Below are 18,287 nucleotides of genomic sequence, written 5' to 3'. Positions count from 1 at the left end.
ACACACTTTCGAGGCATTACTGTTCTTTATTGTACGTAAATGGATAAAATAATAAGTTTTATGTAACAGTAGCTTGAACTGTCTCGCACAACGTCTAAAATATTTTAAATGCTGAACCTATCTGATTGGGCTTTATATAGTACACTGCTTACGTCAGCTTCAGCAGCCGCCTGGCATTAGTATAATAGGCCTACACATGTATAGTACACTGCTGACGTCAACTTACTTCAGCAGCCGCATGGCATTAGTATTGCATTGCATCAGAAAATGATGCAATCAACTGTGGATGATGTGAGCATGATGGTATTATGCAATGTTACATCATTATTCCGGATGTTGCTGCAGTCCTACTGGAGAAATTTACACAGTGAAACATAGAAAATGAGGTATATGAATATCTTCAAAACGAGAGCCAATACAAATTTGTCACGGTTATATTCGTGTTCGGCACACCAAAATACTACAGATTAGGGCCTTTTCAAGTCAGTAATGATTTCACTGTTGACCAGTGAAATCTGTCAGTTCATCTATGTGTATACAATAACGCCAGCCAAATTTCATTTGTCTAAGATCTTTTGTGTGTATATACAGGACCAAATGAAGATGGCCCTGCGAATAGTCAGGTGAGTTAATGTGTGTATATTCTATTACAGGACGATAAACAAATCAACACAGAAGTCACAAAGACTCTCAGATCCAACACACCCGTGACAGCCGATTCAGGTTTGGCGACAAAAACGCCAACAGAGTTACAAACGAACACAATAGGTGGATATATACCTACATTCAAACATAAATACATACATGCATGCATCCATCATTTACTGAGATATCTCATATATCTTAATATTTAAATCATTTTACATCAATGATATCTCTGAATGATACATTTGTTTAAATCATGTTACATCAATTATATCTTTGAATGATACATTTGTTTAAATCATTTTACATCAATGATATCTTTGAATGATACACTTGTTTAAATAATTTTATATTAATGATATCTTTGAATGATACATTTGTTTAAATCATATAATATCACTGATAGCTTTGAATGATACACTTGTTTAGATCATATTACATCACTGATACATTTCAATCATATTAGGTAACTAATAACTTGAAATATACATTTGTTTAGATATTACCTAACTAAAAACATGGAATGATCTGCTTGTTCAAAAATACGATACCATTCACAGTTCTTAAGCATCAGTCAAAATACCCGTTTGTTTGTGAGTACTGCACAAGACAACTCATTTATCCTGGGAGCCGATTTTGTGACCGAGCATGCGAAACAAGGAAACGACAACTAATAAGCAAGATAGTTGGTAGGTCTGTCTCGCTCTCTCTCTCTCTCACACACACACACATGTTAAATGACAATGCAATTCACAAAGTTATCTTAATACTTGTCCAGTTCATTGATAAAATTCTCATTAAATGTTCAGTTCATGAAAGTCACTCAATACTTGTTCCAAATACATATTCTGCAGACCAACTGAAAACTTCAAATTTATGTGAATATTTCTTACTTTCAGACCCAGGAACACACAGGAGAAAAATATGTGAGTATGCATACATTTTCGTATAATTTTATGTTAGAATCTGTTATATTAATTATTAATATATAATGATTCAGAAAAAAAAAATATTTACATACATACATACATGCATGCATACATACATACATACATACATAGTTTACATGAATCGTGTCCACTCTCAGTGACACAATGATGAGCATGAATTATCTCCAAAGAATTTGAAATAAGCACATGAAATTGAAGAACAAAATTGTACAATGCTTTTCATGAAAAAATTTCATTAGAGACAAAATCAAAGCATTGTTCAACATTCTCTCTCTCCTCTACCTCTCTCTGTGCTTATACATACATACATACATATATATATATATATATATATATATATATATATATATATATATATATATATATATATATATATATATATATAGACCGAAAAAATTATATAAATGAAATGTAATGCAGTTTTAGCTCATTTATCAAGTTCACAAAATATTCACTTTTCTTGCTGCAAATATTAACTCTGAAGCTATATTTAATCAAACATCCCTTAGTATGAAGTGGAATCTTGCATTTTTGCATGTAATGTTATGACATGTTTTGGCACAAGGAGGTCAAGAATTTAACAAATCCTAATATGACTATTCTGACATCATGGTTAGTGGGATTATGGTCGTGGGGTGACTACTGACAGAAGTTTAAAAGTACTGGAAATTTAATTACTTTTAGCTTCCTTAATTCTGTCTTGTACAGCACAGCAACACAACTATGTTATTTAGTGCTAAGCAAATTGGAGTACAAAGCCTTACCCAAGGATAAACCATGGTAGTTATCCTAAGGTAGGATTCAAACCTGGTTGCAAGTGGCACATAACTGCAGCTCAAACCTCTATTAAGTTCCACTTACAACATATGTATACGCACATTTGGTCTATTCTACACCCATCCTGCTGGTTGTTTGTATTTGTTGTAAGTATTATAAAGTATTCTATTGGTAATCTCAATGCTTATACTACAAAGCTTCGTGAGTTTTCATTATTGCAGCTGTATTTATAATGCATTTCCCAGAAGGGGTATACTTACACAGAAGTAATTAAAATGTCTCAATAATAGCTACTAAATAAAGGATATGCCCCAAAACGAAGCAAGGAGACAAAAAGAAGCAAGCAAATTTTATTATTTCATATCTCCCTGCCTCATATATTGGAGTCGCATGATAGATTATCATGACTAAATATAAATAATTTTCAATTTTGTCATATGTGAATGTGAGATACTAGCCAGTGATCTACATCATAACTATTGAACTTTGACAGTAGGATTTTACACATCTTGTTTTCAAGTTTACCTTGACCTTCAAAATCCTATGGTATACAATGTAGCTGCTGTTAAAGATACTTCTATAAGCAAAGTTTTGTCCAACTAGCTCTATAGTGTTGCATCTTTTCAATGATTTAATTATTGTTAAATACTTAACTGGGGCCCCACGTGGTCTAAAGCACTCATCGTTCCAGATCACTGCTATCTCACCTCATCTGTGTGGGTTCGAGTCTCAGGCTCGGCCAACCTGGGTACATCAGAAAGCCTGCCAGGAGCTTCTCATGGGTTAGTGGTTCTTCCTGGGAATTTCCAGGGTTCTTCCTCTACCAGTTATGCTGGCCGCCATGTATAGCCTATCTTGTGCTGAAAAATGGCATTAAACCCAACAACAACAAATACTAAACTGATGGCAACTAACAATATCAAATTTAATTTATAGGCTATCTTTTACTCACAAATAACCAATTAACAAAACTTAGGTGCTTCGTTTGCTTCATTGGTCTTTACTCTCCAATTGTACTTTTCATTTGACATAAAGATGCCATAGTTTTTATTGTTATAGCAATGCAGACCTCTTAATAAGCAGATTTTGTTTCATGCTTGTCAGAATGGCGAAAAGCATAGATGGGAGTTTATGTATGTATGTATGTGTGTGTGCATGCATGTCTGTATGTATGGATGCATGTATGTATTTAAGTACGAATGTATGTTTGTGCATATGTACATACATATGTATGGATGTCTGTGTGTATGTTTGTGTGTGTGTGTATGTATGTATGTACACTGATCCAGCAAGACCAAAAGTCAAGCATTCTCACCCACCCACCATCTGCCTTAAATGCCCTCCCATCTTCAGCAGCGTACCAGTCTCTCCCCACCACCTACATGAGTTGTCCCCGCCTGCCTCTCTCCAGATCACTAAAACACCTTATTAAATGTATGATTTTATTCATTCTATCTTTTTACTGGGAAAAATGCTATCTATTCCGAAAAGTGACCCTTCCTTCAGAAAACTGCCCCTATTTCCATCCCCTCTGTAAGAAATTCTTGGCTGGAACACTTAAACTGTATGTATGTATATGGTTTAATGGCATGTTAGCATAATCCTGCCAATAAAGTGTCAATTAAGCATACATGTATAGTTCTAAATGAAAAGTGAGAAACTGGGGAGAAACAAGTTAGAATAATAAACCTTTACAAATAAATGTAAAACATCAATCATCAAAGATAAAAAAAACAAAGATCTTAAAAAGATGAAAAATATGTTTAAAAATGCTGAAATCTTCATGAAGACAATCCTGCAGAAGAATTAAAATTAACACTTTCTCGTACAAGATAAAATATAAAAGATGCCAAAGTTCTGTAAAATGTATTTAAAATAAAGCAAAAATAACAAAAAAGTAAAAGCTTAAAATAACAAAATCAAAAATATAACTGCCATCTTTTAGAAAGTCAAAGCTAACTTTTTTGTATGATGTCCTGCCTGCAAAACTGTTTGCCCTTCTAAAAGAATGTAGTTTATATATAAAAAATTGACCCTATGGTTTAAGAATTTTACACTTTTAAACATTTTGTTCTTTTGTAGATATTTTTTTGGTCATCTTTTACCTTTATATATTGTTAAGATAAGTCCTTATTTTTATTTGGAAAGGTTTTCCTTGAGATTTTAGAAATTTTCCCCTTTTCATCCTGAAAGACTAGGCACATTTGCATTTATCTTGTGAACCGGTTTCTTTGCATCTTAATGGGCATCAGAATGATAGAGCTGAAAGGGAAGTCAGTAATGCCAGCTGTGACAGAGCTGAAAGGGAAGTCAGTAATGCCAGCTGTGACAGCTGAAAGGGAAGTCAGTAATGCCAGCTGTGACAGAGCTGAAAGGAAAGTCAGTAATCCCAGCTGTGACTGAGCTGAAAGGGAAGTCAGTATTCCCCACTGTGACCTTGACCACAAAAATATGACTCCTACTATATTATACATAACAAAAATAGTGTAATAGATCAATAACTGAACCAAATTTCATTCTAATTCATAAAAATAGATTCTAGTTTTTGAGTTACAGAATAGAAACAAACCAAAAATTAAAACATAGACTTTTGGCCCTGAAGATGAAGAAATCATCACAAAGTAATGATGGACAAGTGTGCCATGAATCATCAATTTATCTCTAATGGCAAACAAATTATAGTGTTTGGAAAGTGATGAACAAATAATAACACCATTAGGTGGAATGAAAGATGAGCATCAATGTGAATACAATGTCAAACACTTTCATAAAAGGTGGATTACAGTAACATGTCCCTTTTAATTATTTCATAAATGGTATGATGTTTCTTTTTCTTCTCCTTCTAGTCTCATCATTTGAAGTAGTGGAGGAAAATGTGACGAATGTCCCAAATAATTTCAACCCCTATACTCCATCCTGGAATATGCGGACAAAGACAAAGCAGAGGGAAAGATAGTCCTACAGACTACTGCATACTCAATATAAAGCTCACTGGGACAAGAAAATGTATTGAGATGTCCATAATTGTGAAATCTAAGGATCAACCCAATTTTCCTTAATGATCCACAATGCACTGGTAATACTAATGTTGACTTAAGTGAATGAAATGTATCTGCAACATTGAATGATAACAATCAGACAAAGACAGAGATAAACAAATAAAGATGTACAGAAGATCAAATTAGTTTTGTGAGATAATGCACTTTTTCTCTACTTCCAATAAATATTTGCTTCTCATATATACCTTTCTTAGTCTCCAAAGGTAAACAATGTAAATAATCAATCCTATAAATCCATTGTAAATGTTGCAAGGTACCCATTGTTCTTTTCAGTGTAAATGAAGACTTTTGTAAAACAACAACTCATGACCTACTGGTGGTCCCTATGTGAGGGTATTAAAATCCTTTGTTGCCAAAAGTAATTATTTTTAAAACATTAAATTATCATTGTCAAACAATAAAAATCTGAACTTTAAATTATCTTTGTCAAACATTATCTAACTTCAACGAGAGATTACAGTACTTAAAAAAGCCTCCTATTCTTCTATTCCAGAGCGCGAAAATGTTTTTTTTTGTATTGGGAATTTATTACATGTGTACTATAACTTACATTATATATTCACTTAAATGATGAACTGAAATGCAAACTTCACATACCCAGATTTGCTAAAGCATAATGCACCGGCAGATCAGGTTATATGTTGTTTGCAGTTGTATTCGACTTATAAAGAAGTACCTATGGTGCATGAAGAAAACAGACAAGACAGTAATCCAGGTTAAATATCTTTACTTAATAATTAATGTGCTTATTATCTGAAAATTAATACACATCACAAAACAATGACATGCTCCAAAAATATAGACAATGTATCATAATGGTCATTTCGTTGCTTTTCAAGTTTCCACTTCTTCAATACATTACGGATACCACTTGAACACCTATGCCAATTCTATTCTCATGTGAACATTTTTATTTTAAAAAAAAGATTATTTTGATTCCAGCTTATATTTACATTTTCTGCTAAGAAATTTACCATGAAACCTTGAAGATTTTGTAAAGAAAGTAAACAAATTCATAAATTCCATACACTCTTTCCTTTCTTTCACACTCATATATATAGATTTTTCTTGGCTGTAAACTGATAAAATTCAATAGATCCATTTAAATTAATTGGTTTTAATGGCACTTTCAAAACATCATTGGCTTTATCATGCCAAAGAAATGGGAGCTAAGTGCTTTTCCCATGGACACATCATGGCAGTCAACACAGGCTGACCTGGGTTGGTACTGATACCAAGACCTTTGTATTATTAGTCTGACATTGTACCAAACGAGTTACCATGACTCCCTGATTTATTTGAGATTCTTTTCTATCTTGTATTGTGAAAGTAATGCTTCTGTAATAAAATGCATAAGTATCCCAAACCACAGCTTCTAAACTGTAAAAAACAAATCCTATTGCAGCAAAAAACTATATTATAAAGAATGTAAACCTTAGTGGAGAAAAAAAATAAATGCACTATTCTTTTTACTTTCCAAGACATCACAAAACATAATCAGTGATTACTGCACAATTTTGTCTGACAAATATAGTTACTCTGTGAATAAAATAAACATAATTTTGAAAGATTTATTATTAGAACGTGAAAAAAAAAGACTGTAAATAATGTACCATAGACTGACCTGCAGTCAAATAAATATGGTTAATGCAAAAGAAAAATCTGGGTTATACGTATCTGCCTTGCCTGAATTGCTCTGCTTGTTTGTAGCACATAAACAACATCAAAAGTTATACCATGCTGGAGCAATTTGCTATACTATTTGAAACTGTATTGGACTAAACAATGAAGCACTATGCTCTAGCTGGTTTAATAATGAAAACCCTTCACTTTCAAGGTTAATGTATTATGTGACCTAATAAAGGAAAATCTTTACTTTTATCCATCTAAACATGCATACAAGTATAACAAAGGAAAAAAAACCCCCAAAACCCCAAAGTAATTATTGACAGATGCATCAGTATGGGCCCATCTCAACACAATTTGTTCCAAATGGACTTAAAAAGAGGAACCTCTGTTAGAAAACCAAAGTTTGGAGATGACGGGCATGCAAGGGCCACAGCTCATGTAAATAATGACATGAAATGTCTGAAATATAACTCATTCAAGGTCCCTACAAAATAATGCAAGCAACATCCCATGTAAAGATAAGGATCTGAAGTTTATTGATATGAACCATATCTCTGTCGAAAATGGAGAGACACATGGGTCTAGAAAACAATGATCACATCCACAAGAATATGTTTAATGGTTCTTGTACTGTGGTTATTACAGCAACATCCAATGAAATGATATGAAGCTGATCAACAATGCCCACAACTGCAAAATGGTGCAGACTAGACAAAAACCATAAAACACAACTAGGTGAAAAAGACAATTTCACCAGAATAAGTTGAATAGTTTTAATCTATGCGGATTTCAATTAACATTCTTGCAAATAACATACCAAGCTTACATGTGAAGAGTTGAATATGCTTATCAAGTGGCACAACTCTGTTCAAAATTGAGAACCTGAGACTAAGCTCCAAAAAGGTAAACATCTATTAGGGCATGTTCATACCATACTGCATTGGAATATTTTGCATGGCTATTGAACTAAGACGATTACATGCAACATCCCATGTTAAAGTATGAAGTTGACTTTCAAGGGCCATAATTCCATTGAAAATTGAGCTCACAAGGCAAAATACATAAAATTCAGATATAGGACAATAAGACAATACTCATACCTAACTAAATTTAAAGGACCACAACTCAAATCAAAATGGAGAAAATGAGACCAATCCACAAAAAGGCACAGCTAGGTCTACGAGACAAAGTATACATCAAATTGCATGAAAAATGCAAAATGGTTCCTGTGATATGCCAGTTAAATACATTTGCTGCTGGGGAGATTTAAAACGGACTGAGAGGTTACTGAGCTTTAGGGTTTATGATAAGTATAAAGTCAGATGCATGGACAGATAGGTGATTACCAAAAGACAGCATCTAACAGCTCAGTTAAATGTGTGTGTGTGTGTGATTTAGATTTTTAACGTAACTTTAACAATTTTTCAGTCATATCGCTACTGTGTCTGCAGTGTGACAGTTTACAGTGATGTCTAGCACTGAGGTATCATGCCGCAGACATGTAGCATGATGTACCACCCAGTCACATTATCCTGACACTAGGCCGACCAGTCCTAACACTAACTTCTTAATGCTGAGCGCCATTTTTGTAAGTCTTTTGGTATGACTCAGCCAGGGAACGAACCCACGACCTCCGGCATCCTAGATGGACACTCTAACCACTAGGCCACCAGCGTGGTCGCTCAGTTAAATACTTAAACAAAATAAGAAAATAAGGGGATGAAAAGACAAAAATTGTGAATTCACACTTTTGTAAGAATGTAATGTAAAAATTCAATTAGAAATCCACTGAGAAACAAATTTAATAATTATCTGATACTGCAAAGAACTAATACTGGTCTGAATTATTAATCATGTATTATTTCCTGTCTTTTATACAATGTATTCTTCAGTGCTGGTCTCTCAGCATTTACAACAAATAGTGATTTCACTGAATTAAGAGTGGCAATTTAACGTCTATTTGATTAATGGGAGATAACTCTACAAATTAAAATAAACCCAATATTTAGCACTTTACCAATAGAAATGCTAATAATCATTGTCATTAAAACATTTCCAACATCATCAGTTTAGGCACTATCAAAAGCTCTTTAATTTTTCGTAACAAAAAAAAATGGTAATAATTTCAAAATCACTATTAGATTTAAACAGCACTCCTGAAATAAAATTAACATATTCAAGAGGTATCCAAATGTACAACTTCTTGAAATATATTCAAAATATTGCGATAAAACTATTCAAGCCAAAGATTCTGTATGACAAGTTTCCCATGCATACAAAAACTGCACATCATACATAAATACAAGTAGATATTTACATGTGTATCTACAACAAGCAGGGTTTCCCCTACAAACCCAGCTATAATTTACTTACATTGTATCTACTGCATTCGATGTAATATATTGTGTGCAAACAAAATTACTTGGGTAAATTTCACGAAGTTTAAGCTCATCATAAGTGCACCAAAAAAATATGCAAAAAATCTATACTTCCATCATGCATATGTACATGCATTAGAGTTAACTACCATTTGCATTTTTTTTTTAATTTCTCAAAGCTGCAGTGTAAGGTAGCTAGTTCCAAGAAAACTATGAGGTTCTAACAGAGTTTTAGCAGCTGCTTCACATCCATTTGGCATGCCAGAAGCAAGCAAGTGTACTAATAACAACTGTATGTGTTTTGACTAAAAAGGGGCATGTGCACTTAGTAAACCTCAGAAATATAACACTGAACTTTAATGTTTATGCTGACTCAACAATATACAAATCAAACAAATTTATATGTGTATATGCAATCATTTTTTTAAATAAGTTCTTTTTTTCTGATTTTATAGAGTTTTTTTTCCCCCAATTTATATATATATATATATATATATATATATATATATATATATATATATATATATATGTACACTGATACACTAAAAATAAATGAATTCTGAGCATTAAAATATCAACTAAAAAAAGTTGAACTGCATTGTATGAAATAAGTGATTTTTATTACAACTGTATTTTCAATTCTCCATTTGCTCTTCATACCATTAAACTCAATGGTATATTAAAAGAAAATACTTGGCATTATTATAGATCATGCTAATTAATGGTGTAATATCACATATATGATTTTCTGACACCCCCACCCACACTAATGCCTTAAGATCTAGATTGTCGGTGAAAGTCAAATTTGATTTGTGTCATTCTGGCACTTATGCAGACCATTCTGATCAGACAGAAGATCAACATCATGTGAGCTTCTTCACTCTGGTAGTAAGGGGACTGCAATATTTTGGATCAACATCATGTGAGCTTCTTCACTCTGGTAGTAAGGGGACTGCAATATTTTGGATCAACATCATGTGAGCTTCTTTACTCTGGTAGTAAGGGGACTGCAATATTTTGGATCAACATCATGTGAGCTTCTTTACTCTGGTAGTAAGGGGACTGCAATATTTTGGATCAACATCATTTGAGCTTCTTTACTCTGGTAGTAAGGGGACTGCAATATTTTGGATCAACATCATGTGAGCTTCTTCACTCTGGTAGTAAGGGGACTGCAATATTTTGGATCAACATCATGTGAGCTTCTTTACTCTGGTAGTAAGGGGACTGCAATATTTTGGATCAACATCATGTGAGCTTCTTTACTCTGGTAGTAAGGGGACTGCAATATTCTGGATCAACATCATGTGAGCTTCTTTACTCTGGTAGTAAGAGGACTGCGATATTTTGGATCAGAGGCCTTGTAGTGTTCATTGAAATCCAGTCGAAAACTGAGGAATCGAAGACTAACATCATCATGACTCGTGACCATGGCCAGAAACTGCTGTACCATATCCTAGAAATAAAAGGAGGAAAAATGTTTACATCTGAACAAAGTTATAAACATATGCAAGCGAACTTAAGATTCTGCTCACAAAAAATAGGACACAATACATTTTTTGTTGTTTACTTTGATCTGAAGGAAATATTAGTCATTCATGATTTTTTCAGTGAGTTTTTTAAATCTGGGAACTTTGAATCTATCCAATTCATCTTGAAAAACAAAATACCTTAGTGTTTTAAAGTCATACATGTACAAGTAGAATTCAAACAAAAGAAAATTGGTTCCATAAAAAACAAGTTTAATTTAAAAGATCTTTTACAAGGTGATATGCTTGATTCTGTCAAAAACCTCAAAAGAATAAAGCTGATAAAAACGGTAAAGTTTTATAAAGTATGTTTAGGACAGTTTTAAAGAGTATGTCTGAGACATCAAAGACAGTAGTTTTATCGAGTATGTCTGAGACAGTATAGTTTTATACAGTATGTCTGAGACAGTATAGTTTTACAGAGTATGTCTGAGACAGTATAGTTTTATACAGTATGTCTGAGACAGTATAGTTTTATAGAGTATGTTGAGACAGTATAGTTTTATAGAGTATGAGACAGTATATTTTCATAGAGTATGTCTGAGACAGTATAGTTTTATAGAGTATGTCTGAGACAGTATAGTTTTATAGAGTATGTCTGAGACAGTATAGTTTCAGAGTACATAAAAGACAGTAGTTTTTTCGAGCATGTCTAAGACAGTATACTTTTATTGTATGTCTAAGAAAAGATACATAAAGCTGGGCTTGAAATTGGGAATTTTCTTTTCCAATGAGCAAATGATCACCATACAGTAACATTTCAACACTGCTTTGAAAGACTGCATCATAAAAACTGAGATCAACACCACTGACCTTTATTTAATCCTTTGTAACAAAACCACTTGGAAGGATCTGCATGCAAAGTAACAATCATCACTGTTATTAACAAGTGCATCACATAAACTGAGATGAATACCATAGACCTTTATTTAATGCTTCATAAACATGACCAATTAGAAAGGATTTTTTCTAAATAAAAATCACTCTGGCAACCAGTTTCCTTAAATCCACATATCTTGCAGGTAGTGTTGTATGTTACAGACTGTAAACCAAATTAAAGTACATGTCACTAACTGCCACTGTTGTTCTGAAGTCATGTAAATCTCCATTACAATTAACCCTTTGTTCTTCGAAGGAAGCAATAAAGGACATACATAGTCAACTCAGTGGTTTATATTCTTTTTTTCTTTAATAAAAAAACACACAATGCCAAAAATATCATAATGTGGAATCTTCTGAAAGTGCTTCAAGAGCAGTCCAGTATTTCCTTGCCTCTGGAGTCAATCCACAATGCCTGGGGTGAATTAAGTCTTTTCTTTGTCTTTATTAATTGTCTTTTGTTTTCTGGATTTAATTCATACTTAGGATGAGTAAGTGTTACAATAGTGAACTGCGCAATTCTACTACATTTGAACTCTCCAATTCAGGGAGCAGTCAAGTTAACTTAAGGACAAGAAAAATAAATATCACATTAGTTAATTTTCCAATTCATATGCTAAGTATGTATACCGCATCTTCAAAAATAAATGTTAATATTTATGATGGATATATATTTATTGCTATAAAAATTATTCTGAGATGAAATGAATGCAATATTTTAACGTATACTGTGAATAAAATGCATGTACAATAATGGTGGGTATTTTTCCTTTTGAAACCCTGTTTAATTTCGACCTTATAACTGGTCATCTTACACAAATCTGTTATGAATCCATCTGTCTTAAGCAAAGCTGATTTTGTTGTCAGGTCTGGTCTCTCAAGACAGGTTTTACTGTAATAACATTTTTATTCATCTTGCCTGAATTCTACTGATACACACATGCTTTCATATTTCTCTAAATACTCAGTGGAGACAATATACATAACTTAATTCCACATTCCCAAGTCATATTTCAATTATCTGTATTCGTCATCCCAGGAATTTGGTACTTTGTCACTCTCTTCTCTAGACTGTATTTACAAAAGTGCTCATTCTTGTCATCATCAAATTTCTGACTTTTGATGCTGGAACTTCCATATCTTTCCAGTATTCACCTCAAAATACATTGAATATTTTGTGTCAATAATGATCTAAAACTAAAACCTTGTATTCAGCATAACTGTGTATTATATTTATTGAGCCTGCTAACCATCTTTCTTTTCTAATTAGCCAAGGTTTGGTTGTTGTTGTTGTAGGGTTTAACGCCATTTTTCAGCACAGGATAGGCTATACATGGCAGCCAGTATTAATGGTGGGTGAAGAACCCAGGAAAACCCTCCGGAAAGAACCACCGACCCACGAGAAGCTACAGGCAAGCTTTCTAACATAACCACATTGGCTGAATCCGAGACTCGAACCCACGCAGGCAGAGGTGAGATGGCAGTGATCCATGGAAAGCGCTTTAGACCACTCGGCCACTCGGGGCCCCACCAAGGTTTGGTAATAGCCTGGAACCCTGAATGAGTAAGTATCAGCACTGAAACTTGTATGTTGGTCTGGGGTACCAGGCTGGCTGTTACTTATGTATGAATAACACATGGCCATATTTCACCACTAGAATTAAATGTACATTGTCAAATGTAGGGTCTTGGCAGGTACTCAATTAACAAAATAAAGAGATCAATTAACCATGAAAGAGCATATCATGATATGTTTTATTGGATACATGGATAGTCTATTTAACCTATGACAGTGACCAGCAGAAATGCATTTTGATCCAATGGATCTGTGAGGGCTTTTTTGATTGACAAATTTACCTATCTAAGATGAGTGGTTATTTCAAACACTACACGAAGCAAAATCATAATTGGACATAGTTACCTGGTAGGACTGAGCCAAAATGGCAAGCTTAGCACGAGTTGATGGGATAATTTCCTTGAGAAACTCTATTTTCCTGTGTCTCTCTTCTTCCTCCATTTCCTCTGTCAAGCCCCAATCTCCCTGGAAAAACAGAGTCCATGTAACAAAAGCACTGTGAGATAAGGGTGTAACATGGTATTCATCACTATATTATTATACAGGCACATAGAGCAATAGACAGGGTTTAGCTGGAACAGGTGTCACACCTGGGATGTCTAACAAATCAATCAGGCATATTTCACTGCCCTATCAGATAATCCATTAAAGGACTGTTCATTGCAACAATCTCAGAAAACAATGCAGATCAGTTAAACTACTTTACACCAACACCATGTTTGTAACTCAACCACAGAGAAACTGACACAGCTAAATTAATTTCCGTTAAACCCACACCCTGTTTATAACTGAACCAGCTATTTACAAGCTTCTTACCAGCTCCTTTCTTCTGTCTAAATGAGACCACATGATCTACAACACCTAACTGGTGGTATAGAGTCATACTAAATACATGCAATGATCTAAAATTCTTGGACGAGTTGTTTGAAGAAGAATGAAACAATATGCTCTACGAAGTTGAGCAGGAACAATTCATATTATCATTCTCTATAATTCAACATAATTTCCAAAGATGATCAAGACATACTTAAAAAATATCCTGTTAACACATTCTTGCAATCTGACATAAACAGCTTGAGAAGAGTTTATTCACATTTCATACATCACACAAGATTAAGGTTATCATTTCTTTAGAAAATTCATTTTTTAACCTTTCTCATTAATCAATCTTTCTGCATTTTGCACCAAATTATGATCTTGACTATGTAAACAATTCAGCTTATGTCAGCTCCAAGGTCTAACGCCACTCCAGATGCTCATAAACTGAGTAAATACTTTGACGTCTGAATTGAAGAAGATGGAGGAAACAATGCACCAAGGTTTCCAACTGCAGAAAGGCAAGGTTGCAAAATTTTACATGGAAGCTCACTTCCAAGGGAGAAACAGCTCAAAAGGGCAGAAATTTTGACAATTTGGAAGCAAAAGTGATGAACATGACCCAGATAAAAGGCTTTCAAAACACTGGAAATGGGCAGTTTTTACTGATCCCCAAGATGCACTGCTCCTGCTCTATGGAAAATGTACTACAAAACAGAAGAGGTTTCACCCACAAAGTGCAAGAGAGAGAACAAAATTAAGAAACTATCCATGTAGCAGGACTGCCTTTAGAAATTTGGAATATATTGTCCCAATAGAAAAAAATGTAACTAAAATATACCATAGTTTACAAACACAACCATGGGTAATACAAAGCCTATCCCGATAAATGAGGTACATATATTCAAGGTCCAAAAGGGAGGTGAGTAAAAAATCCCAGCATTATTTTACTGTGTGGGTTTTAAAGTGATAGCATGGTACTCAGGGTGCATTCAACATCATCCATATTTCAAGTGCATACAAACTGGTCACACCTGGACTGAGAATAACTCACAACATCAACAAACAAAAACCAAAAATGTCAAAGCTACACCCAATTAGTAAATCAGGAAGAGATAGCAGAATCATTGCATATGAGAGAGTGGATGAAAAATATGTCTGAAATGTGAAACCTACTGAAATCAAAGAAAATGTATCCTCCTCATGAAGGAGACAAATAACTTCAGGATAAAATGTGCTGATTTCTTTCTCACACCTGCACTTGATTTATCACTATCAAATCCACATAATCCCTCAGAAATATCTGTCAACTCCACATAATCCCTCAGACATAATTTTATCAACTCCACATAATCCATCAGACATAATTCCATCAACTCCACATAATCCCTCAGACATAATTCCATCAACTCCACATAATCCCTCAGACATAATTCCATCAACCTGACATAATCCCTCAGATATAGCTTTGTCAACTCCACATAATCCATCAGACATAATTCCATCAACTCCACATAATCCATCAGACATAATTCCATCAACTCCACATAATCCCTCAGATATAGCTTTGTCAACCCCACATAATCCATCAGACATAATTCCATCAACTCCACATAATCCATTAGACATAATTCCATCAACTCCACATAATCCTTCAGACATAATTCCATCAACTCCACATAATCCCTCAGAACCATCGTCACTACTGAAGGTGAGATTAAAAAAAGATAAGTAGAATATCTGCAATATACATCTACAGACCTCAGCTGCCCAACAGAGAAATAATTTCCTCCTGATGTCAAGCAAGTGGAATTGTTCCAGCCAGGGGTAGAAAATACCAACCTCAGTTGTCCTCTTTTCCTGTAGTTTTTTGTAGTGCAGTCTAGCCATCAGCTCTTTGGTGGCTGCCTGATAGAAGTCATCCTGGGCTGTCTGGAACTCAATGATCAAGTCAAATATAGTCCTTAGCTGAGTCAGAATACCCTGAAATGGAATGAGGAATATCAAAATGCAACTGCCATATAGCACATACAAAATGAACAACCTTGTAATTCTTGTGTAAGGCATTACTGATTATTGCTAAATGATACAAGCTGGCATAGAATTCCACGTTCTGTACTGCCAACAACTACACCCCATATTATACGAAAACAATAAGGTCCTTCAGTACTGCAAACAATTACAATCCACACCATAGGCACACAAAGAGGTATTTCTGGCCATTTCTTAATTACCTTATGTATTAGACTGATCTCTAATAGGCCTTACTGAATGTCATACTTCAATATGCTGCAAATCAAGCAAAATGTACACAGTGCATTGTAGCATGAATGCACCTTTCATACCTGGATTTTACAGTGTAGCGGGGTGTAAATTAGAATTGGAAAGAAAATGGTCAATGCACTTTGTTATGTACTGTAATCTCTTACAAAGAATGAATAATCATGCTATTAGACAATTAACAAAAACCATCGATTCTGCATTTGTTATTGAGTAATATTATAGATAAACTGCAAGGTAGATAAAATGCATGTAATATGTAGCCATGATGCAATTTTCACAAAATCCAGAAATATTACAACAAATGATCAAGTTTGTAAAAATAAATGGTAAAACTATTTTATTATAAAAAATAAGTCAATGCTAACTGCAATTTCTTACTTATGAAAATGTTTTATTCCAAGAAAAGCTGTAACAAAAATAGCAGAAGCTTGATACCACAGTAAATAAATTCCTTTTTCAAAATAAACAGAGTGATATATTGAATCAGAATTACCAACTTAGTGCCTGGGATCAGGTTAATTGGATACCTTTCAAGTAAGTGATGATACATAACTTTAAAGCTTTCAATACAGACAATACTATCCATCATATAATTAATACCAACAACAGATTAAGACCAAAATTTCAACATGAATTTGCACTTTTTTGATGGTCATATTGTAAAAACTTTGAACTTTATGTTATTATTAAAAGATATTGTGATATTCCATTGAATTTGAATGCAAGTTTCATTTTTCTTGGTGTTGACATTCCTGTTGAACCATTATCCATTATCAACTTGTGTCTAGTACTCACAAAAAATATGTATAGTCCTCATGTGCAAAAACTTGAAATCCTTCCTTATTTGCATGTATTGAAAATATCATGTTTTATAAAAGTATTGAGCTTCATACGGTACCTGTCCATACCTCTGCAACAGAATAAATAAAACACAGATGGAAAAATAGAATGGCACCAATAAGACACAAGCATATTTGCTCTTTATTTCTTTTACTTTTTAAAAAGAATGAATCTTGCAATTCTTATGCATATAGCATATATACATGTATGTATGTATGTATGTATGTATGTATGTATGTATGTATGTATGTATGATAGATAGAGAGATAGATAGATAGATAAATGTTGAACACAATTTAAACTCCCAATTTACAGCAGTAAAGTAATAGCTATCTCTCACCATGCTGATGTTGGTGAGACACAACACTTTTAATGATAACAATGCTACTGCTGAAATAAGCTAATTCACACTGGTGAGGTAAATTGGTCAATGTATTAATAAGAAAACATACAGATGGAGAAACTGAATAAAACTGAAGTGTTCAATGCTAACTTTACAATGGGATTTTCACACCCTTTGAGATACCTCATATATCACAAACTCATAAACAAACATGTGCATACATAATAGATCTTGGTGTCCAGTGAAGGATGGAAATGATATTCATTAATATATGGCAAACTTTAATGTACCCAAACCACTGTGTTTGATTAATATCTAGGAAATGTGTAACTAACATGTCAAATTCTGTAAAATGCATCTTTTAGCTGTTTAAACTTAATGTATTAACATGAATTGGATCTACCATATTCTGATTAATAAACACTCCTGCCATATTAAATGCTCCTGCCATAATAAACACCCCAGCATCCTGCCATAGTAAATGTTCCTGCCATAATAAACACCCGAGCATCCTGCCATAGTAAATGTTCCTGCCATAATAAACACCCCAGCCTCCTGCCATAGTAAATGTTCCTGCCATAAT

General features: G+C 33.8%; 2 protein-coding genes across 5 annotated transcripts in view; one reads left to right on the top strand and one right to left on the bottom strand.

Moving 5' to 3' along the window:
- The window catches only part of LOC149798992 (uncharacterized), a 36,259-nt gene extending 30,646 nt beyond the window's left edge, over positions 1-5,613 (top strand). For 2 of the 3 annotated variants that reach the window (XM_089957917.1, XM_089957919.1), the window contains 4 exons: positions 654-768; positions 1,206-1,334; positions 1,545-1,571; positions 5,219-5,613. In XM_089957917.1, the coding sequence (XP_089814043.1) occupies positions 654-768; positions 1,206-1,334; positions 1,545-1,571; positions 5,219-5,328 (381 nt within the window). In that variant the 3' untranslated portion in view covers positions 5,329-5,613. The remainder of the gene's footprint in view (positions 1-653; positions 769-1,205; positions 1,335-1,544; positions 1,572-5,218) is intronic. The other variant, XM_089957918.1, reaches the window with a different exon arrangement.
- A 528-nt stretch (positions 5,614-6,141) lies between these two features.
- LOC149798990 (gamma-tubulin complex component 3 homolog) overlaps positions 6,142-18,287 on the bottom strand; it is a 131,473-nt gene continuing 119,327 nt past the window's right edge. For both annotated transcript variants that reach the window (XM_089957914.1, XM_089957915.1), the window contains 3 exons: positions 16,081-16,221; positions 13,768-13,887; positions 6,142-10,894 (listed from right to left, as the gene is read on the bottom strand). In XM_089957914.1, the coding sequence (XP_089814040.1) occupies positions 10,742-10,894; positions 13,768-13,887; positions 16,081-16,221 (414 nt within the window). In that variant the 3' untranslated portion in view covers positions 6,142-10,741. The remainder of the gene's footprint in view (positions 10,895-13,767; positions 13,888-16,080; positions 16,222-18,287) is intronic.

The sequence above is a fragment of the Sinohyriopsis cumingii genome, chromosome 5 (assembly GCF_028554795.1).
Source record: "Sinohyriopsis cumingii isolate HCF-2022 chromosome 5, ASM2855479v2, whole genome shotgun sequence".
Lineage (NCBI taxonomy): Eukaryota > Metazoa > Mollusca > Bivalvia > Unionida > Unionidae > Sinohyriopsis > Sinohyriopsis cumingii.
The sequence above is the reverse complement of the archived record's forward strand: the minus strand, read 5'-3'. Positions and strand labels throughout refer to the sequence as shown.